The 23046-nt window shown below is 33.3% G+C and overlaps 3 protein-coding genes across 3 annotated transcripts; all 3 read left to right on the top strand.

Annotated features, from left to right (window-relative positions):
• The first annotated feature begins 6836 nt into the window (after positions 1 to 6836).
• On the top strand, positions 6837 to 8079 carry LOC112281637 (uncharacterized). Its single transcript, XM_024518387.3, has 2 exons — positions 6837 to 6958; positions 7312 to 8079. The coding sequence occupies exon 2, from the start codon at positions 7381 to 7383 to the stop codon at positions 7840 to 7842; it is 462 nt and encodes a 153-aa protein (XP_024374155.1). The 5' UTR covers positions 6837 to 6958; positions 7312 to 7380; the 3' UTR covers positions 7843 to 8079.
• A 992-nt stretch (positions 8080 to 9071) lies between these two features.
• LOC112281636 (psbP domain-containing protein 6, chloroplastic) lies at positions 9072 to 11612 on the top strand. Its single transcript, XM_024518386.3, has 3 exons — positions 9072 to 9526; positions 10015 to 10331; positions 11353 to 11612. The coding sequence occupies exons 1-3, from the start codon at positions 9139 to 9141 to the stop codon at positions 11521 to 11523; spliced, it is 876 nt and encodes a 291-aa protein (XP_024374154.1). The 5' UTR covers positions 9072 to 9138; the 3' UTR covers positions 11524 to 11612.
• A 4282-nt stretch (positions 11613 to 15894) lies between these two features.
• Positions 15895 to 20675, top strand: LOC112281790 (xylulose kinase 2). Its single transcript, XM_024518680.3, has 13 exons — positions 15895 to 16229; positions 16565 to 16683; positions 17113 to 17436; positions 17768 to 17982; positions 18129 to 18217; positions 18322 to 18386; positions 18558 to 18613; positions 18737 to 18857; positions 19011 to 19085; positions 19347 to 19400; positions 19579 to 19673; positions 19781 to 19955; positions 20076 to 20675. Exons 1-13 carry the CDS (start codon positions 15961 to 15963, stop codon positions 20438 to 20440), a joined length of 2022 nt encoding a protein of 673 aa, XP_024374448.1. The 5' UTR covers positions 15895 to 15960; the 3' UTR covers positions 20441 to 20675.
• The last annotated feature ends 2371 nt before the right edge of the window (positions 20676 to 23046 follow it).

Raw genomic sequence — 23046 nt, 5'->3', positions numbered from 1 at the left:
TTTATGTTTCTTATATTTTTTTAAGATTATTTTTATTTTTTTAAAGGTTTATTTTTATATTTCATTAATATTTTTATATTATTTTTTTTAAAATTAATTTATGACTTATTTATTTTTTTTTTTTATAATTTCTTTTAAATTTATTTTAAATTGGTTATAATTTGGTTAAATAAGGTTATTAAAGATTATTTCAAGTTTATTTAATACTCTATTAGATTTAATAATATTTTTATTATATTTCTACTTATTTTTTGTAGCAAGATGTCCAATATATTTTTAAATAAGAATATACGTAATACAACAATGATATTCTAAATTTCTAGCTAGAGCTCTTATATTATTTGTGAAGAAAAAAGATGGGTCTCTATGAATGTATATAGACTATCAAAGATTCAATAAGATTACTATCAAAAATAAATACCATCTATATTTGATTTTAGGACTTTTTTATCAACCAAATCAAGCAAAAATCTATACAAAAATAGATTTATAAGGAGCATATAATTTAATATGTATTAAAAGAAGAAATGAATAGAAAACTATATTTTGAACCATATACACCTTTTGGACTCTTGAATGCATTAGCTACTTTTTAACATCTAAAAAATGATGTTTTTTATGAGTTTCTTGATGATTTTGTTGTTTGTTATTTAAATGACAACTTAATCTATATTAAGAATAATGAAGACTATAAAGTTCATATTTTGATCAAGATTTTATTCAAGTTCACATATTGATCCAAAATACAATAAGGTTTGTCAAATTTCCTTTTTAATTATTCTTATCTTACAACAAAAGAAAAAAATGTGATTTTTAATCAACAAAAAATAATTTTCTTGAAGCCAAAGCATTTTTATCTTTGAGTAATGAAATCAACATTGACTATTGATTGAATCTCTCTCAAGTAGATTCAATCAAGTATATCTTTTGATCCTCATATTCATAATATTAAGAGTAATTCTTCTAAATCTTATAATACTTTTAAGTTTGAATTTTAAAATAATTTATTCTATTTTAAAGGATGATTATACATTTCAAAAGGTAAAGCATGATTATGTGTTCTTCAAACTTATTATAATTTTTTAGTAATTAGATATTTTAGATATACCAAGACTTTGGAGCTAATATCTAGAGGTTTTTGGTGGCCTCAAATGTATAAGGCAATTAAAGACTTTGTATAATCATGTGATATTTTTTCAAGTTCAAAAACTCTTTGACATTAATCTTATGGACTTTTTTAGCCATTACCTATTCTACAACAACCATGGTCTTTTGTTTCTTTAGATTTATCATAGATCTTTTAATCTCAAGTTTGAGTGATTTTATATTCATGATAGTAGATCATTTTATGAAGATGACATATTTTTTACCATATACAAAATCTATCATAAGTGAAGAAATAAGTAAGTTTTTCTTTGACAACATCTATTACTATTATAGATTATCCAAAGACATTATATTGGATAGAGGGACTCGTTTTGTACTAAGATTTTAGAGAATGCTTTTTAAGATTTTAAAGTTAGATATAAAGCTATCTTTGGCCTTTTATCTTGAAACTGATCGATATACAGAGTACATAAAGTAAGTTTTGGAATAATATTTAAGGTGTACCATCAACTACCAACAAGATAATTGAACAAATTTTTTACTATTGATAGAGTTTTTTTTATAATAATATACTATTGATAGAATTTATTTATAATAATATTATTTTTTTTTAATTATGATTATCTTTCACATCTTGATGCTTTTTATTTTTTAAAAGTTAATAATTTTGTGATAGAAGATTTATTAAATTGTTTATTTGATCTACATACAATAATGAAGGCAGAATTAAAAGAAGCCTAAAAATAATAAAAAATCAATGAAGATGCCTATTTCAAAGATCAACTTCAATTCTACTTTAGCGACAAGATATGATTATTTTGTCTTAATATCAAGACTAGCCGCCTTAGTGATAAGTTGGATTACTATAGACTTGGACCTTTCTTTATTTGTAAATAAATCAATCCTATTGTTTTTTTATTACATCTATCAAAATCTATGAAGATCCATCTCATATTCCATGTATCTCTTTTTAAGTCATATAAGATAGTGAATATCTTAGGAAGAAGACAAATGTCACTTCTTCCTAAAGAAGTAGATAATAATCAAGAATTTGAGATAGATAAAGTTTTAGATTTGAAGCATCACCAAAATAGCTTGAAATATCTTATTTATTAAAATGGATATGATATTAGTAATTATATAAAAGAGTCAACAAAAAATCTTATAAATATAGCAAAGAAGGTTGAAGCTTTTCATTGATAACATCCATCAAAATCAAAATGAAGAATAAAAAATCTTTACTATAAAAGAAATCAAATCCAAAGAAGATAATATATTTTTTCATCTTTATTTTTAATTTTTATATATTTATAGAATTAAAAAAGATAAAAAATAAATAACCAATAGATTCAATTTAAAAGCTATTATTTGTTGATTTATCAAACAAGACATCGTGATTATCACAACCTTCAAGATTACGTAATTGAGATGAAGATCCTCAAGAATGACATGCTCTTCTTCAAATAGATGGTAAGATACAACGTATTTGATATCATGAACTTGGAAAAGACTTCTAATATTTGGTGATTTTATTATAGGTATGAGTGATTTTTTTATGGTGATCCAAATATTTTATTTGAAAGAAATTATGAAGGTCTCAATAATAATTTAATAATAGGATGGTCCTTTTGCCTTGGTATGAAAAACTATTGATGGTTGAGAAGACCTATCAACCATCTTCAAAGAGAATAAAGATCAAAAGATGTAGTAAATATAATTTTTTGCATCTTAGATTTTCTCAACATATGATGACCACTTCTTCTGGAATTTATTCCTAAAAGAAGAAATAATATCCAAGAGATGAATATTTATTCCAATAATCATCTATATGATTAGATAGAAATAAATAAAAATAGATTAATTCATATTATTTTTTAGAAAGCTTCTTAGAAGCTTCATAGATGTAATTTTGACTTTATACATGTTTGTAATTTATTAATAGGTTAAAAATTTGGTCAATAAATTAACCACATTGTGATAATATATGTTTTTTTGTTTGGAAATACACTAGGCATCTAGCTATGAAAGGTGAAGTTGTGTTTTACAAATATCCAAAAAATCCTAATTGGTTTCATCTATGTAAAAAAAATATAATTCAAATTTTAATTCAAAAGTACTTAAAGCCAATATAAAGTCCTCAAAAATACTCTTTTTAGTAACCTCAAATATATACAAATTCCAATTGCCTTGTAACTTTCAAAATTAGATAATTTTGATTTTTTTTCGTAAGCCCTAACCCTAGTAAGTAACCTTTGGTAAATTGTAATTCCTAATTTGGCTATCCACTTTGTACAAAATTTTACATACAAAAGCCACTATAAGTCTTCTATATTTTTAAAATTTTTCAACATAATCCAACTTAAAAATTGTGAAAAAAAGTCCAAAAAATTGTACTTATGTTACTTAGCCACCAACTTAAAAGTTGATATAGATATTCTAGTAGTAATTTTTCTTTCTTCAACTATTAACTTAAACTCAAAAGTGGTATGTAGCTTGATCTTAAAGTCTTCTAATACTATGCCAAATTTCACCTTGATCCAACTAATAGATATTTAGATATCATAGAAATCCTATTTAACCCCAAACCGCCAATTTTTGATACCATCTTGTATCAAAATCCAAATATCTCTCAATTGGATAATTAGATTAATACAAAATTTTACACTTACTTAACACACTTAATCAGTCAAGTATTTTCAAATTTTGAATTATAGATGTGATACCAATTGCATGAACTAGCCAAAAGTGCTAGCCTTAATTATACCACATAAATCTCAAGTCACTAACACAAATCCTCATTTTGGACAAAGTCATTCCAAATCCTATGAAAACAAGTCTTATACCTTTAGAATAAGCTTAAAGCTAGCTCACAATTTCTAATTGCAAATCTACAAATGAATCTCTACTTTTTCCTAGGCACCCATTTTAGTTGCTAGGGATTTGATTTTGATCTTGTTCGACAAATGGTCAACCCTCAGATATCAATCCAACCTATCAGAGGGGTTTTTAGGCCGACCCTACTATCAACTTAATTCTAATAACAACCATATTAATTATTTATCTCTTCTATCCTATTTTTATCAATTTATGGCCTTTCTTAGGTATTAAAAGAAATTCTACAATCTAGAAGGTAAAATTACTAATCAACCTTTAATCTACTAGCCATTAAGATAAGAAACTAAACTAAGAGGCTTTTATAAAATCCATGTTTAAATGTCTTAAATTTCTATTAAATAAAAATAATTAAATATTAATTAGAAATTTATTTTTTATTATATTTTTACTATATAGTTGTATTACAATACAATAACGTGTTACATCTATTGATAGCTTGTAGAACAAACTAACTATATGAGGTGTATAGAAAAAACTTACTTTGTAACTTAAAATATGTTTCTTACAAAGTCAACATGTTTTGGATGTCTTGTAGAACATTGCCACATAGCTCCTAGTTATGTATTATATATAAAGGCAAGAATAAAGCCTTATTCACTCTTATCAATGCCTTTTTAGTCTTTAGTCTTGTTTCAAGACTTTGTAGTCTTTTTATCTTTGGCAATAGCTATTTTAATTTAATATATTACCATTTTTGAATGATTTCTTAGTCTTTTTGAGTGACACAAGAGTGTATTGAGATTCTTTTTTTTTTTGAGATTCATGTCTTTGACTCCAATCAATTTAACTTGATCTTATTAGAATACATAGCTTTCTACTAGCCATTAATAATCTACGTCAAATAGATCTTACATTTAATTCCATTTAATATCAAAATATTTGTAAATATAAGCAATTATTGCAAAACTAATATTTTAAGCATTAAAAAAATTTATTCTAATACTTATGTAGCTACATTTTTTTTATCTTATGGCACAATTCTATGGTAACAATGTGATGGTTCAAGTAAATTTGGCACTAATATAAGATCACTAAAGATAAATAGAAATGTATGCAAAAGATTGTAGCAACGCCTTAAAAAGTAAAAAAACAAAAAATAAAACAAAAAAACAAATGCAGCAATAAGTGAAGTGGTACAACAATGAATAAGAATAGAAGTTGCAAAAGTAATTGCAATGAATAACAAGAAATTGCATCAAATGAGCCTCACATACATATTTAGAGAATTCTTCCTCAACAAACTTATTTGTAAAAAAATACTCTACAACAAAGACTCTTAAACTACATACTAATAACTTTATTTATTAGACTAAGTACCTATTTATTATCCTATTTAAAATATACATATAAGCTAAATTAAATTTTAAAATATTATAACAATATTTTGAATTACTATATATATTCTTAAAAGATTTTAAAAGATTCAAAAGGTTTCAAAATATTTTCAAATCTTATTTATTATAAATCCATGATTAATAAAATATAAAATCATTATTTAAATTAATAATTTAGGTTAACATATTTTTTAATATAATATAAAATTATTTCATTTTTATCTAAATTTATTAATATTATTATTGTAAGCAATAACTTAACAAATTAATATTCTTAATAAAAGAAGAAAACAAAAGAAGTTAAAAATTTTAATTTTCTTAAAAAAATAGAAATTAGATAAATATGAATAAAAAAACATCATATTTAGCTGATATGGTCCTAAATACGAAAAGATGTAAATAAAAACGTAAACTAAGATTAAATAATAATACTTTAAGTTATTAAATGTCTCATAATTAAACTCAATTTATTGTATATATAATAACAAATAAAAGCTATTACTTTTCTTATTTTTTAACCAAATCATTTTATCTTTTAGAAGTTAATGTATAAAATCTAGATATAAAAGCTACAATTGTTTTAGAACATGACATTAGTTTTTAGCCAAATTTGGATATGGGACATATGTGTTCAAATCAAAAGTTTATTTTTTGAGATGATTTTAATTGAAATAATAAACATGTTTGTAAAAATACTTGCAAATTTATTAATAAAAATCAAAGTAACTAATGGTCTAAAAATCTTAATATAGGAGATTATAATTGGTAGCAAAGATCCATCCATTAGCCTAAGCATCTTCTGAAGGATGAACTAAGAAAATTATTGTATAACATACAAAAATATTATAAATAAAATTTATTAATGTTCATTAATTACAATAATAATAAATATAATTTAAAAAAATATTTGTGCTGACTTTTGATATTTTTTAAAGAATGCTTATGCTTATAAAATTGTTGATTTTGGTTAGAAATTTTATGTTTATTCATATTATGATTACAATTATCATTTAAATGCATGCTTTCTCTACTATTTAAAAAGAAAAAAAATCCAAATATGTTTTAAAATGTTAAAATCTCCAAAAACGAAATTCTATGTATGTCCTAATAAAAAGTTAAAATTTTTTCAATCTGGTTATTTTAAGTTTTTCACAACTTTATAAATCCAAAATAACACCAAACATTTATTGTGGTGATGACCAACAACGTTAAAATCTTAACAAAACCAATTCCTACTAAAAATTCCCATATCTTCATCAAACAGAAGCTATTTGCGGCAATTTTCAAAATCCAGCAAATTTCAATAAAAGAAGAATACAATAGTGGATTTGCATTAGGACGAGACTTTATAATAGCAACCACCACGTTCTCCACGGACACCTTGGGATGCAAGGAGTGAGCGGGGAAGCCGGTCCACAGAAGTGGGCTCGATCGACTGCAGGCGGTCGTCGTAAAACCCTAGATAAGAGGGAACACTTCAGCTTGGTTATGTTGTATACCGAAGCAGCGTCGCCTTCGTTTTGGGCCATTCGCAGATTGAGCAATCGTTGTCGTTGTCGTCTTCGCGGATGCGATCCGGACACCCGATGTGAATTGGCGCTGCCTGCGAATTGTTTTCTCAAGTGCGATTCCATGACGCCACTCTGTTTCTGAAGCGGTGTCTCTCTGTAATTTAGGGTTTTGTTGTTGGTTTGCGAGGAGGTTTTTGTGGTTGTCGGAGTCTGCCCCAGCCAAATGCTTGGATCCTATTGAACAAGTGGTTTCACTGCCCTGAGCCCTTGGTTTTCGTGTTCCCCGGAGTGTGGTTAGGAATTCCGTGAGTCTGCTAGACAGGGGCTTTGATTCTGAAGAATTTTTAATTCCATGGTGTGGAGTAATCTCGATGTTGATTAGAAATGTTGGGTTTGATCACTTGAAAGCCCGAAAGCAGTGTGTTCCCAGGGAAGGGACTAAATGCAATGAACTTGTGTTGTAGGAAAGAGCGATTTATTGAGACGAGTGGTATTGTCGGTGGAGAACTGTGTGGTGGCTGCGTGGGTTCAACATGGGTCGGCCTACTGGTCTTGAATTAGAAGATGTTAACGAGGTGGAAACAGCGGTTGGGATTGCAGCTGCTGCAGAAACGAGCGGGCCTGTTATGCGATCAGATCTTCAGCGTGAAACCTCCGCATTATCGGATAAGATTATAGAAATTATCACAAGTGGAAACTGGGAGAGCCTGCAGCCAAATAGTGGAAATTCTGTTGAGGTGGGAGATCACCAAGTCTGTGTATTTTACGACGTGAAGTCGAGCGGGGAGTACAGAACGTGGGAATGGCAAGGTCACATTATTTTTTTCAATGAAGAGGAAATGATGTACGTTCCGGAGTACGTGTATGGAAATTATTTCGAGCCTCTACTTAAGACAGAATCAATGTACGAGAATTTCTTAGATCGACCTTCTTTTGGTCTTACCGGGATTATCAATAATATAGAGAGGAGAGCAAATAGAACCAATTACCTTTAGAAGGTGAATACATCGTTAGACATGCGTGCTGAGATTTGGATTTGAACTTGACCTTTAACTATTTCCTCCAGGTTTATGTAGTTTCGCAGATTTGTTGTAGTGGTTTGTGACGGCAAGCTTGGCACTTGACTGTGCCATATTGAGATCCTCTGTTTGAAGAATTTTGTTATCATTTGGATTTGTTGTTGGTGAAAGCAGTACGACTAACGTTCACACAACTGGAACGAATGCTAGAAATGATGACTCAGTGCCTTGCAATTTATTGCCCCCCATTTTGGCTTTTGTTTGTATAAACGACGCATTCGATCCTAAATGAACTGATCCGCATTGGAGAAGTATTTCACGAACATTTTGCTGGGTAGTTAACCTTTAAGCTCTCGAAACTCGTAGGAGGTATAAACTGTTGCTATTGTTGTTTTTTCTTTTTTTTTTTTTTTTTTTTTTTTTTTTTTCGACGTTCTGTAGATGCGTAAGATATGGAGTTCAGTTGTGAAGGAATGCACTATTCGCTTCCATTACAAACAAGCAGAAATTGGGACTGGAAAGCATGTATTCTTGGATTGAAATTTGTCCAAGTATACTCTCAATACGATTGATGTTCCACGATAGAAGAGCATTTCATCATGGCTTTAGTTGTGAATTTTGGTATGATGAGGTGTCGCAAACTCGGTCAGTTTCTACGTCATTGGAGATATTCATAATGCCCAGTCTTGCGGTAAGCGTGAAACAACAAAGGATCGACACTTAGAAGATGGTGAAGCATTTCCTTCCGCAACCTTCGTTACGGCGTTAACGAAGAATGCTTATATTAGTACTAAGGCTCACTCATCCTTGCCTACATAATGAGATGGACCAGAGTTTGGAGTCTAGACCCAATCGACCACGTCGACAAGGATCTGAAATTATTACGATGAAATCCATTGATAGTTTGAAACTTTAGTGAGATACAATCGATGATAATTTGGCCTTTTCGACGGACGCCACAAGCCGCAACCAGCGAGTGCTAAATCCAAGCTTCTGTGCAAGGTGGACAACGCTTTGACAGCGACGGATATAATGCGGCCTAGTTCTCAGCCCGGTTGTCAGCAGTGGATATGATAATCCAGACTGTGGATGTGCGTGTGCAGATGAGTTCCTCCATCTCTCTCCATTGATTATCATCTCTAAATCTCCATGGAAGAGAAAGATCTTAGTCTCCCTGCTTCCAATTCGGGTTCCTCTCTAGTTTTGCGACACAGACATATCCGACGCTTCGATAGTAGCAATTCCTCTGATTGTCTTGTTATTGTGTAGAAAATGCCGTGCATTCCAGCGGCAGCATCAGCCATGGCGTCGTGCAGCACCAGCAGCAAACCGCTGTGGCCAAGCTCTTCCTCCCTCGGCCGGTTCTCGTTCTCTTCCTCTTCCAACCCCGCAGTTTCCTGTTCATTATCCAATAATCAATCCACTTCTCAGCTATGCACTGCGCAATCCCTGTCATCTCCCGACAGCCGAGAGGTGGTAACGATTGGCAGGCGAGAGCTGCTTCTCGGTGGGGTGGCCTCGAGTTTGATACTGGGTGTAGGCAACAGCGCTGAGGCGTACACGCAAGTGGAAGTAGGAGCGTTTTTGCCACCTGCAGAGGGAAATCCTAATTACGTGCAATTCGTGGCTAGTCCCAAAGACACTCCCGCTCTTCGAGCTGGTCAGTAACTCGGACCCTATTCCTTCTTCATTTCTGGGTCTGGAATCCTAAAATTTGAATTTCGCAATTCTCATATGGGTCTTTTACACCATAAATTTCAAGTTATGTAAGAACAACATTCTGGAAATGGCTTTCTCAATTCGGTCAACCTTGAATGATGTGCAAAGTCCAATCCAAGAGGAGCATTGTATGTTTTGGGGGTTACGAGGTCTCAATTTGAACGGTGCAGATATCCTATACTACATCAGTAAGTAATTGTTCAAAAATGTCGCATTAATTCCCTTTCTGAAAAGTATGGGAGGCACTATGGTTGGAGTTGGAGGGAATGAAATGACTTTCGGGTGTTTACTGTATTGCCAAGTTTCCACCCCGTTTAGTCTTCCTCGCTTCAAAGATTGCTACTCTGATTAGATCAGCCCCATTTGATGACGTTTCAAAGGTTTCTGTCTATGTTTTTCACTTGTTGACGGTGTGTGCATACATAACAGGGAACGTGAAACCGTATAAATTCATTCTACCCCCAGCATGGAAACCAGTAAGAGTAGCCAACATTCTTTCTGGAAATTATTGTCAGCCTAAATGCGCAGAACCATGGGTGGAGGTCAAATTCGAAAATGCCAAAGAAGGAACTGTACAAGTGGTCGTATCTCCTATGGTCCGTCTTACAAACAAGGCTAACGCCAGTATTGAGGAGATTGGCCCCCCTGAAAAGATTATTTCTGCCTTAGGCCCGTTTGTGACTGGCAACAGCTTTGACCCTGATGAGGTGCTGGAGACTAGCGTCGAAAAGAAAGGCGATCTTACTGTAAGTTCACCAATGATTTCAAGATTAGCGGTAGTCTATTTGTATCGCTATCTGAACCGGAATGTTTCGCTTTTGTTTGAGGATGACTGACACCTGGAATAACTACTTCATATAAAACTAAATTCTGAACTGGTTCAAGTCTTCTGCATGCTTCCCCATGTTGAAGCTTGTCATAACTCAGCATGACTATGACTCGGTGAAGAACTTGATTCGCTTAGAGGTGTCAAGGTTTTAAATGATGCTAGCAGGAGTTTAGTAGCAGTTCGTAAATTTACATTCAAATACCCTTCAGATCTGTAAATAAACTGATTTTTTTTGGATGCATACATACGCCTGAGCTCAAATATCCCATGTACATCTATTCTTTTCTCCCAATGGCGAGTAGTTTGGGGATTTATTTTGGACCTTAATTAACCTAAAATGACCCTAAGAGACCAGAAACCCAAATTTCAAAATCAGCCGTTTATGATCCTCTTTTTGAACACGCATAGATAAGGAAAGATCTCGAGACAACACTAAATTATGTAAATTTTATACTTGGTAGTGAGTGCTCTAGAATATATGATATACAGCATGCAAGATCTATTAGTAAACACCATTAAAATTAGTAAAAATTATTAAAAACTTAAAAAACATGCTTCAAAGATTGCTACTCTGATTAGATCTCAGTAGAAGTTGGAATTTGTTGGACAGAGCTCAGAAGGGTTTGTGCGACAGATTCTCAGTCGAGTGCTACCCATATGTCAGTATCCTGCACAAGAAAGCTCACCTGCTTTACAGTATCTTTAAATCAATAATTTTTGCTTCGTCTTCCCAGTAACATTTTCTATATTTGAATCCTAAGCTTTTTGATGCATGTCCTACATAAAAAGATCCGTGTGCAGACTTCGGCGCATTACGAGTCTTATTTAGGAGTTCTGCATGAGTATAGACATTTTTATAATTGACCAAGCACTTGTATAGATTCATTTGTAGGACTGGCCACTTTCTTACATCATACTGTGGTCATGTTTTTGTGCAGTACTACAATTATCAACTGGAGACGCCTTTTGCATTGACAGGTGCACACAATTTAGCGGCTGCAACAGCAAGTGGTAATGTTGTCCTCTTATTTGTTGTGAGTGCTAGTGATAAACAGTGGGCCTCGTCACAAGACCTGCTTAGAACTGTTCTGGAGTCATTCTCGGCATAAACGACACTCGTAGTACTTGCAATATGTCTAGATAGTATGTTTCTAATTTAACTTCTGATTGTGAAACTGATTGTTTTGTTCATCTTCAACATACCTTTTTCTCATTGCGTGGGTGACCATTCTGAACGAAGTAGCTTCTCCATGTGGTCTTCTCGCTTTGTATTCAATTGCAATAACTAATCGTTCTTTGCTGAGCGTGGACATTTCATGTAGAATAACGTCTCCCTGTCCGGGTTACAGACACTTTCAATTACGCAATCATGGGCTTGTGGTTTGGAAGTAGCGTGTGCAACAAATTGGGGAATTCAACTCCACAATCATTTATGTGTTTTTTGTGCGGAAAAGATGAAATGTTGCCAACCTTGCCATATCAGTCAAAATGTAGCCAACGCCACCCTTTTTTGTTTTTGTTTTTTGTTTTTTTGGAAGGTGTGGAATATCCACATTGTTATTTCAAAGAGTTTCATATATATTTTTTAAATGCATTATTAAAATCTTAATTGAAATATCTTGTATTATTTTATCATCTACAGAACTTTAAGTGGTTATTTCACAAGTTAAGTGAATTTAAGATGGTAATATCTAAAACTACACATGACATTGGTAGACGGTACAATCGTATTTTGACATAGATTTTTTATGTTTTTCTGATTGTGTTATTTTTACTATCTTCTCTTCACATTAATACTTTTATCTTAATGTATTTTAATTTTTTGAATACAAATCCAACATTATTTCCCTAAACCCAATAAGTGAAATTTACATGAAAACATTAAAAAAGATAAAAATAATATAGTCCAAGTTTTGACATTGATTTGAATAAAGTGTCTTATCTCATATGTTGATGATAATTTAAACCATGTAGTTTTTTTTTTTTTTTTTTTTTTTTTTTTTTAATTATTTGTACTATGTATTGGTTGTATACAATAGAATTAAAAGATGTAATTGGTTGATGTGTAGTTAATAAACTTTTAACAGTATGTGTATTTTCATGAGGTGTACTTTTTGCTCTTGAAAGTAATGTTGCAATCATTGTGAAATATTTATTCCCTAAAAAAGAGGCGTTATTTTGGTAATCTATCACAATTATTGTATAACTTAATATAAGGAAGATTTGTTATTAAGATATGAATATATATATATATATATAGTAGAAATGATTGTATGATATCATTGTATAAATGTGGTTGTTTTGAGAATTCAAAGGCAAACAACTAATTCTACTAATACACCAAATATACAAATCATCCATATTAATAATAAGTCTATTAATAAGTATATACATATAGATATAGATATAAATACAATGATTAAAATGCAATTACAAGCAATATTAATCAAAATTAATAAAGAAACATTAAATACTTCTTTTTCAAGAATATTATTTAAGTTACTAATTTTGTAATTAAAAAATTACAATACTAAACTTCAATGTGATTAGTTGAATTGTGAAATTATAGACTAACCAATATCAGGTGGATGTGATGGCAACAATCCACGAAATTGAGGCATTGACACACTGACTGTTAACATTAAGACAGTGAAGCCACAGAACGAGAATTATTCTGTTAATAGATTTCTAGCATAATTAAAGTTGTTTTTCGTCCCAATTTTAATCACAACATAAAAGAATTATATCTTCTACACCCCTCCATATTATCAAGTTTTTTAACTTTCTAAAACTTGATTTTAGATATTGGAATGAGTTGTTGTCTAACAATTAAAAATATGAAGATAAAGTATCTAAAGCAAATACACTTGAAGTGAATCATCTTTAAAAATTAAGCTTATTCTTAAGACCAGTCATATTTTTAAGATTTCAAAAGTTAAACAATATTAGAAGCTCCTACCAACATTTAAGAAGTTGACGTGATAAATTTGAATGCTTTCAAACATAGATACAATATTTCATTGAGGCTCTTTGAACATCACCAGGTCCCTGATTTGTCTTGAATCTCTAAAGAAGTTCATCTACGAAGTAATTAAGAATGAAAAACACAACTTAAAATGTAAGAGAAAAAAATGTAAAAAAATAATGAATGGTTAAAACATTAAATAAAATAAAGGCTCGGATCTAAAAATAAAAATAAAAAACATAAAATTTGACATGAGAATTTATAGACATACATACATTTCATGATTTTTATAAGGAGAAATGCCCTCTATTAATACAGATTCCAATAACAACATATGTATGCATGTAATCATTAGTGATTGTCATGCAACAGTAAGTATCAAATTTGATTAATATTACTTGTAATTTTTTTTTGTAATTGCAAAATATGTTTGATAAGGTTATTTATATATTTATATACTTATTTGATATTTTAGTTCAACTCAAATCAATGCTTTAAAATTTTATAATGTAAATTTAGAAGTTGGCTGAAATTCATTGAATATTTAAGAATTATATTCTATTTTGTATTTAATGTAGTACTTGAATAAATCATCTTGTTCTGTTATGTTTATTTTAATAAAATGTAAGTTGAAAAATATCTAATAGCTCGTCCTTTTTAAATGTAGTAATGAAAAATATGTATACAAGTAAAAATTGAGTTTAAAAATACCTTATTTTATTATCAATTTTATAATACTAATATTAATTAGATTATTAATTAAATATTATATATATAGTATGTTTGATATGAGTTTTAAAATTAGACATATTTGAATTATACATTTAAAAAAATAATTAATTTAAATAAAGTAAATCAAATAATTTAAATATTTCATTATATGTTCATATATATAAAATCAAAATATAATTTTTACAAAAAAATACATATTTTTAATTATTAAAAATTATATTTCAGTTCTTAAAATTATATACTTAAAAGAAAAATTATATAAAAAAATAGAACGACATTATCAAACCAAAAAAATTAAATGAATATGCATCTTTTAAAATACATGCAATGTATTTATGTGTCATTTTAGAATTATGCGATTTTAAAGTGAATTTCTTACATATATGCATAAAAAGCTTTGTTGGTGAAGGTAGCTTTATTATTAAAGAGAGAATTTAAATTATTTTGATACAATATAGTAATTATGGTTTTGAAAAGGTAAATTTAAAAAAATCTTTATATATGTTTTATGATACAAGAATCCAAATAAATAAAAAATAAGATACTCAAATCAAAAACCAAATGGATCTAAACCACCGTCACTAGGAATAAAAACATCATACATAGATTGCTGCATAAATTGTGTTAGCATGATTTGGGTATATTTCCATTTTAGATCTCATTTGTACTTTGAGATCTTAATTCCATGAAACTTTTAATAGAATGTGCTGAAGATCGTAAAAGGTTCTAAAATTCTATGGAATTCATTTTTAAAGATTCTAATAGAAAACAGAAGTTTCAAAAAGGCTATAGAAGAAGTACCTTTTTTAGAAATAATTATCATAAAATATTCCCAAGCGGTGGCGTTAGACCAGAAGAATAAGTTGGCGAACATTTTATAGAGAATAAAAAGATAAGTCAATGATAGAGTTCCCACATCAATTCATGCAGAGGGTACATGTGGGGGGGGGGGGGGGGGGGCTAGAGAGCGAGAGATAAGAGATAAAAGAAAAAAAAACAACACACACACACAGACACACACAACAGAACAAGTTTTTCCTACAAGCCCACATTGATTTTCTGGAAAGAAGAGAGTGAATCAAGCAACAAGAATCCCATGAGAAGACATCGAACCCAGAAGAGCATGAAAGCACCCCAAGTACGAAAACAGAATGACAACACAACACAACCCCACGCAAGAGTGCCCACCCAGTGGGGCCCTATCGCCGTCCCTGTCTTTTTATCCAAATCGGCTTGCTGGAATGCCGACGTCATGCATCCATTCACCCACTCACGCAGACATCCACGCATCCATCCAGGGATCGATCTCCGGAGTGCATGTCAGGTGGGGCTTGTGAAGCAGCCGCGAGGAGAGGAGGATGCCTCCCCGCTCTTCGGGACCCGGATCCTCGTGGGTCCGGAGTGAAGGAGGGGAAAAGGGGAAGCAAGAATGGAGGAGCAATGGAGCAGCAGGTGTCTCGGGAATCTGGAGATGAGCAGTGGTAGTAATAGTCGTAGTAGTCGTAGGGAAGACTGCCAGCCTGCTATTTCTTCCACTCCGTGACTTCGAAGTTCTTCTCGTTTGTTTCTTTCCCTTTGCTGGCTTCCTCGCCGCTTGGAATGGAACTGGACCGGGGCAGCTGCTGATTCCATAGTCCCCCACCTCCCACGCGCTGTCTGGGAATCTGGGAAGCATCAGAGCTGCGACAGGCAGGCAGGAAAAGCAGGGCAGGGCAGGGGAGGGCTGATTGTGGATAACGCCCCTCGGTTAGTCTTGGAACCTCCGCGGCACTACCTCTGCTCTCTCCTCCCATTTTAGTGCCACTTGCATTCGCGTGTTGCGATTGGAGGTGAGTGGGATTCGGGTGCGATGCAGGCCACCGTGGGGTACTGCTGTCCTCCCGGTGTTAATTTGTGGGGGGTGGCGCGCAACTTGAGCTCCGCCTCGCATGCTGGGAGAATCCGTCGCCTGGGCGCGGTACCGACCGCTTTGGGGTGCTATTCGTCACGTGGCACCTTGCGTCTGCGCTTCGGTGGGTGCAGACATAGCGCGCGAATTCGAAGCAGGGGCGCCGTACCTGTCATTGTGGGGTGCATTCCGGAGGATGGGTTGTTTCTTGGCTTCGATAGTTCCACGCAGTTCGTTCTCTTCTCCCTTCACAATTAATGTGCGCTGGGGGTTGAGCTTGTTGGTTTAGTTTATGCGTTGCCATGACCTTTGGGTTTTCGATAAGAGAATTTTGCAGCGAAACGTGTTCGTAGTTTTTGGGTTGGTTAACTACGTTGAGTGTTTGGTTTAGTGAATTATCTATGGCGGAGCTTTCAGTTAGTTGTGTACCAACGAAAAATTGGACACATTCATGTGATTGTGGTAGTGTTTTGCAAGCTTCCTGCATGATGCAATGTCGGAGCTAGGTTCACTAAAATACAAGAGTTAATCCCAACTAAGACGTTTTCTTCATCGATGGTTTTAGATCACTCAAGGCCACTGTTATTGATACCCAGTTGCGCTTGTATTCAACTGCGAAGGTGCATTACGACACCGATCTTTCGCATTATGGCACCAAGGATGGTGTTCATCGAGACCCTCACGGTAATCCACGGCGCTTACGGTTTATGGTGCCAGAGTGCTTTTTGTCTTTTGATTCATGTTTTGTTTACAGGGTTCCCAACCTGCGTTAATAACCAAAAATTATAATGTCATTTGATTATTGATTGCCTTTTCTGTGCGGGTACATATTTGCCAAGTATTAGTGACATCTAAGTTCAGAATTTTGAACTTGGAGGAACAATGCACCCATCCCTTGCATCGATTAACAGAAGCCCCCGTTACCCGCCACCTATTCATGCACTGGTTGTCTTTCCTTGGAAATGTTCGTTGCTCTGTGCCCTGTTCATCGTCTCAGTGCGTTTCTAGACTACCACGGTTTGAACCTATTCACACTTTGAATGGTGCTCTTGAATTCTATTAAACTGTCTCTTTTCGTGTCATCGTAACCTTTCATGTCATGGTCACCTGCAGTCAAAGGACGTACCACTGGCCCCGTCCTCATGTGGGTTGAAGCACTTGACCGCATACTGGCTAAACTGGCGGAGGAGGATTTTCCCTTTCATAAAATTATCGCCATTTCTGGAAGTGCTCAACAGCATGGCAGTGTCTACTGGGCCAAAGGGGCCCGAACTTCACATCTGAAGAATTTGAATCCTTCTGAGAGTTTAGTTGCGCAACTTCAAAATGCTTTTGCAACAAAGGATTCACCAATGTGGATGGACAGTACCACCTCAAAACAGTGCTCTGCAATAGAGGAAGCTCTTGGCGGTGCTGCTCACGTCACTGCCTTAACAGGTAAGGAACGGGGTGATCACTAAAGCCCATGTTATGTCTATGAGAGTATACTCTCTTTTCATTGTCCCTTTTGAGCAAGAGTGTTTCATTACTGCAATTAGCATTTCAATCTGATTAATTTCTTTCTTCTTCGTCTTCTTCTTCTCCTCACTTCCTCACTTCCTATTTTTCCTTCTCCTCCTTTCTATTTGTCCAGTTTATTCTAAGAATGAAAACTGAAGATTCCTCTCTTTTGTTTTGTTTTGTTTTTAAAGTTATATTAAAAATTCATAAAACTTGTTTAATTCAGTTGAAAGATTTTTCCGCTAATTTGTTATCACTCCGGAGGCAGGTTCTCGATCTCTAGAAAGATATACGGGGCCACAAATCCGAAAGATATATGAAACACAGGCAGACATATATCATGAAACAGAAAGAGTGTCTTTAATCAGCTCTTTCATGGCATCATTACTGGTGGGTGACTATGTGGCTATTGATCACAGTGATGCTGCTGGTATGACCCTTATGGACCTACATCAACGTACTTGGTCTCCAGATGCATTGAACGTAAGTACATTACTTTCTAAGATATCTTTTCCAGTGGGGCTGTTACCATTAAACGCATTATTTTTCTCAGTGCTTCGTAAGGCTGCAATCCTAAACTCGTCCTGAAATATTGGATGTTGAACAGCATGTTGTGTACACTTTGACAGGCAACAGCACCTCGGTTGGAAGAAAAGCTTGGGCCCTTGGCGGTCCCACATTCAGTCGCTGGACTGCTGCATCCTTACTATGTGGACCGGTACAAATCTTGTACACAATTTCATGGTTGATCTGATCTGTTGTTTCTGGATGATCTTCATCATGTTTCGTGAGAATGATATGATTCTTGATGTTTAATTGCAGCTACAAGTTTAGTTCAAGCTGTCAAGTTGTTCATTGGTCCGGAGACAATCCATGCAGCTTGGCAGGTCCGTGACCATTCTATGCATTTTTGCTATCTTCTGACTCATCCATTCCGTCACTATCCACTACAGAGGATGAGTGGACTTGTGTTTGTCTCTAGTTTTTGTTTCGCTTGGATTCACGGAGCTTGCTTCTGTTTATGAAGGTTTTGAACATCAAATGATGCATGAGTGCAGGTCTGATTATGACCCATCCTGGTGACATTGCGATAAGCTTGGGTACTGGTGACACAGTGAGTTAATTCTACTGGCACTTTGAGATCTTCTTTGTGGCGAGTTGCACATGGGCTCGTTCTTCTGGTTCACAAAGTTGTTGGATTCTGTATGTTTTTTCTCTAACTCATACGGAGCTGCAGGTGTTTGGCGTGACCAACGACCCTTATCCGGGTTTGGATGGACATGTGTTTCCCAACCCTGTTGATCCAAGTAGTTACGTGGCTATGCTAGTTCACAAAAATGGATCACTTTCCAGAGAAGGTACACATTATGGTCACTGAGTAATTTAAACTGAACAATCTGGAGCAGTGTAATGTGATTTTATCGTTGCTCTTGGTACATGATCTCTTGCAGCTCTGTCGTCTGGATTCCTGCTACGATAAAGTACTGACCTTAAAACTGTTGATTTCTCAGAGATACGAGATCAATATGCCGATGGGTCGTGGGAGAGGTTCAACGAACTTCTAGACACAACATCCCCTTTGAACAGTGAGCGACATGCTTGTGGCTGAATGGTGGAGATTTTACTTGGTTCATCATTCATCTTTTGCTTGAATCACTACAGCTGAACAGGCTATATACACTTGCTCTTTGCTGAAGCCCCGTACAATATGTAAAAAATGTGAAGCATAAATCTTCTTAGTTATCCGAAGCTGAAACGATATTAGTTCGAGCCGTAACAGACTGAACGTGCTAAACCACGTTTGCATACTTGGGAGAAACATCTAATCGACTGATGGTACTATGCAGATGGGAGAATGGGGTTTTACTACAAAGAGTGGGAAAGTCTGCCTCCTCTACCAGGTGGAGTTCTAACCATGTGAAAATTGTTTCCATTTCTCCCCAGCCCTTGTGTCATCAGATGGAAATCAGCATCTGGGGCATTGTTTTTCATTCCCGGATCCTTAGACAGTTACACGAAGAGTGCAATAGTTTCAGATGCATTAGAGAAGATCCTGACACTATTTACCTTGTGTTGCAGTTGGATACCATCGTTATATTCTTGGGCAAGGCTCCAGAACCGCTTACAGCGTCCAGAAGGCTAAGAAGGTCCCACATTTTGATGCTGCTGCAGAGGTCAGCTGAAGGAATTGGTGGTTCTTTGCACTTGTTCGCTTGATGAGTTGTGGAAGATGCCCAGTTGTTGTGTTCTCTGGTCTGAAACTGACATTCTTCACCTGTAGGTTCGTGCGATCGTGGAAGGTCAATTTGTGGCCATGAGAGCACATGCTGAACGTATCGGCATGCCGTGCCCACCCAATCGTATCATTGCCACTGGTGGAGGCTCTAGAAACAAGCACCTGTTGACCTTGCTGGCGTCCGTATTTGGGTGCGATGTTTACACTGCACATTGCCCAGGTAGTTGACATCTCTTTTTGTGATGCATATCACTGGTTCGCTGGGAGCTGTAGGAAATAATTGGTGGGACGAGGTTGAGGATTCTTCTAATCTCCGAAGTTGTGGTTTGAGCTTCCATAGATTCAGCACCGCTGGGTGCAGCCATTCGAGCAGCCCATGGATGGATTTGTAAAGAGACGGATGGTTTTGTGCCGCTGGCTTCCATATTGGAGCGTGCAAGCCATGCGAGTGCGTTTAGGTGGACTCTTCTGGCGAAGAAAGGCAGTGATGAGCTTCATGAGCAGTATGGAGAGTTGGCAGCGATACGCGTGGAGATTGAGCAGCAGCTGCTTGATGAAGAAAACCCATACCAGGCAGAAGCGAGAGTGGAACTTGAACAGCAGCTTTTGGAGGAGGTACATCCACAGCAGGCAAAAGCCAGAGCAGGTCCAATGGAGGAGGGGATTTTGGTGGATGCATATTCTCAGGCAGCAGTTCAGGATTAGGTGTCCACATCGGGTTTGGCACTCTGGACGGTAGAAATTTCGCATCTTTGGACATTTGTAAACTGATCGGGTTTCGGGTTCGACCGACTCTCGCTTTTTTGGATCTCTCGATGTTAGGCTAGCTGCGTTTGTCCATACCCCGTGCCATTGTAGGCTTTGGACTACCATTCCACAAAGCCTGAAGAGATTGTACCAAGGAATTTGCACTTCGTTGTGTGTAAATAGCATTTGTGTACCGACGTTGTACTGTGTATGCTCAGGTGGTGACTAATGAATGTCAACGTGTCGATAGTTTCCGTGAACGCACTACCCTCCACAGTTATATGGAGAGCATCTAGAAATTTGGAAGAATCATGAGACAAACAGTGGTCAGTGTCGTAGTGAAGTAGAATGTTGAACTGGAAGAATTATGGAAGACTGAGTAGAACAAAGAATCATACTTCCTTTCTGGTATCTGCTTCGGTCGCTTTGTGTAATTTTTTGAGCTAAATGTACGTTTAGAAATGGCCAGTATGTGCATAATTTTCGAACATTGTGTATTCTTCTTCATATCAAACGTTGTTCAAATGTATAAATTGTGTAGTTGGTTATTATTTCAGCACCACCTGGAATTCAGGAATCCCGTTCATGAATTTTGAACAATTTCTATTAACGATTTTCTTTGAATAATACATACTATTAAAATAATTTAAATAAAAAAACCGAAGAAAATAAAATTGTATCATGTTTGGTTTATTTTTCTTTCTTATTTTATATAAAAATGTCAATCAATAATCTAAATTAATTTTGATGTTACAAAAAAATATATATATCCAAAACATTTGACTATGTTAGTAGAATATATATATATATATATATATATATATATTCCAAATAGAGACAATTCCTAAAAAAACAGTTTTCTTGTAATCAATTCTTTGATATGGTTATTTACAATTTTTTTTGAATGTTAATGTCATAATAATATTTGGATACCAAGGGATGTGTTTTTTACTAGTATTACAGAATTATAATAAAATTAAATGATGTAAAAGTATGTTCAAGTAAATAATATAAAACTTTGTTCAAGTAATAAATATCATATTGTCTTTAAAAATAATTAACATAAATAAAGTGATTTTTAAATTAAAAAAATCATATTGGTATAATGTTTACATTTGGGGTTTTTTATGTATAGATTCTACAGACAATTATTATGTGATTATTGAATGTAAAATTTTTAGTTATTATTTTAATTTTTTTAAAATATTAATTCAAAATAGATATACAAATAAGAGGAATATATAAGTTAATATAGAAAATATTTTGTATATATATATAACCCAATATTTATATTTCTTGAGAATATATATCTTATCTATATATTTTGGCTATTGATGTAATTTTATCTGAATATAATTACACTTTCTATATATTATAGCAACAATCCATTTGTTTATTCAAATTCTAAGTATGTCAACTCATGTCATACATACAACAATGATGAAAAATATAAATGGTTTAATGTTTTTAATTTTCTAATAAATAGTTTTACTAGTTTTTTTGTTAAATATTCTTAACTATTTGTAAACCCACCTTGTGAGGCATGTCTAGTAAAAAAAACTTCATGAAACAACACTATTCACATCAAATAAAAATATTGTAGTTCAATATATTTTCTCTTCTTATGGCACCTTAGATCTTTTTTCTATATATAAACCAAACTAAAAAAGATTTTTGATTCTAATCAATTACAATCTTTTTTTTATGTATGAAAAATTCCTAAGTAGGACATGTCTTGGTTGTTTCTACATAGTATTTTTAAAAAAACTAAATTGATACACTCTAATATGTGACATCAAATTGATATAATATCAATATTAATTTATTAATCTAGTGTATATTAGTTATAATCATTTGATAAATGTAGCATGTTTAGTTGGTTTAATTTGAACAATTGAATACATATCAATAAACATATGATCATATATATTTGATATGTATCCAAGTATAATATTTTTTCTTTTTTTAAACAAATAGTTTTCTATTACTTTATAAGATATTGAAATATTCAATTAAAAACTCCATGTTAAGAATATACATATTTATTCCAATAATTACTTAAATAATATGAATAGGTAGAAGTAGATATATTTATAGATATATGGAGGCAAGAGTGAAGCCATCTTGTTTCTTATCAATTGTTTTCTTCTTTCTAAACTAATTTCAAGAGTCTTTAGTGTTGTAGTCTTTGGTAATAGCCATTATAGTTTCTTCTTGAATATATATATATATATATATATATATATATATATACTTGTTTATTTTTGGTCATATTTATTCGAAAAATATTGTCATATTATTTGTTGTCTTACTTAAAAATGTAGCCAACACTTGGATTAGAAGTTAAATTAGAAATTGCAATAACAAAGGTCCTAAAAATTCTAATAGAATCTCAAATAAATCCTAGTTAAATCTTAGCCATCCTAATTAATACTTAATGAATTTTTAAGAAATGATAAAGAATTTTTTAAAAATAATCATAAAAAAATCAATAAGAAATAATAAATTAATCTTAAAAAAATATCAAAAAATAAATCTTAAAAAAATCCTAAGTAAATTCTAAT

Source organism: Physcomitrium patens, chromosome 4 (assembly GCF_059467195.1).
Source record: "Physcomitrium patens ecotype Gransden chromosome 4, ASM5946719v1, whole genome shotgun sequence".
Taxonomy (NCBI): Eukaryota; Viridiplantae; Streptophyta; class Bryopsida; order Funariales; family Funariaceae; genus Physcomitrium; species Physcomitrium patens.
The sequence above is the reverse complement of the archived record's forward strand: the minus strand, read 5'-3'. Positions and strand labels throughout refer to the sequence as shown.

Coding starts and splice junctions, on each gene's coding strand:
- LOC112281637 (XM_024518387.3), top strand. CDS start 7,381: ATGGGTCGGCCTACTGGTCTTGAATTAGAAGATGTTAACGAGGTGGAA.
- LOC112281636 (XM_024518386.3), top strand. CDS start 9,139: ATGCCGTGCATTCCAGCGGCAGCATCAGCCATGGCGTCGTGCAGCACC. Junction 9,527..10,014: donor CACTCCCGCTCTTCGAGCTG/GTCAGTAACTCG, acceptor CATACATAACAG/GGAACGTGAAACCGTATAAA. Junction 10,332..11,352: donor AAAAGAAAGGCGATCTTACT/GTAAGTTCACCA, acceptor GTTTTTGTGCAG/TACTACAATTATCAACTGGA.
- LOC112281790 (XM_024518680.3), top strand. CDS start 15,961: ATGCAGGCCACCGTGGGGTACTGCTGTCCTCCCGGTGTTAATTTGTGG. Junction 16,684..17,112: donor TGTTCATCGAGACCCTCACG/GTAATCCACGGC, acceptor GGTCACCTGCAG/TCAAAGGACGTACCACTGGC. Junction 19,086..19,346: donor CACAACATCCCCTTTGAACA/GTGAGCGACATG, acceptor GGTACTATGCAG/ATGGGAGAATGGGGTTTTAC.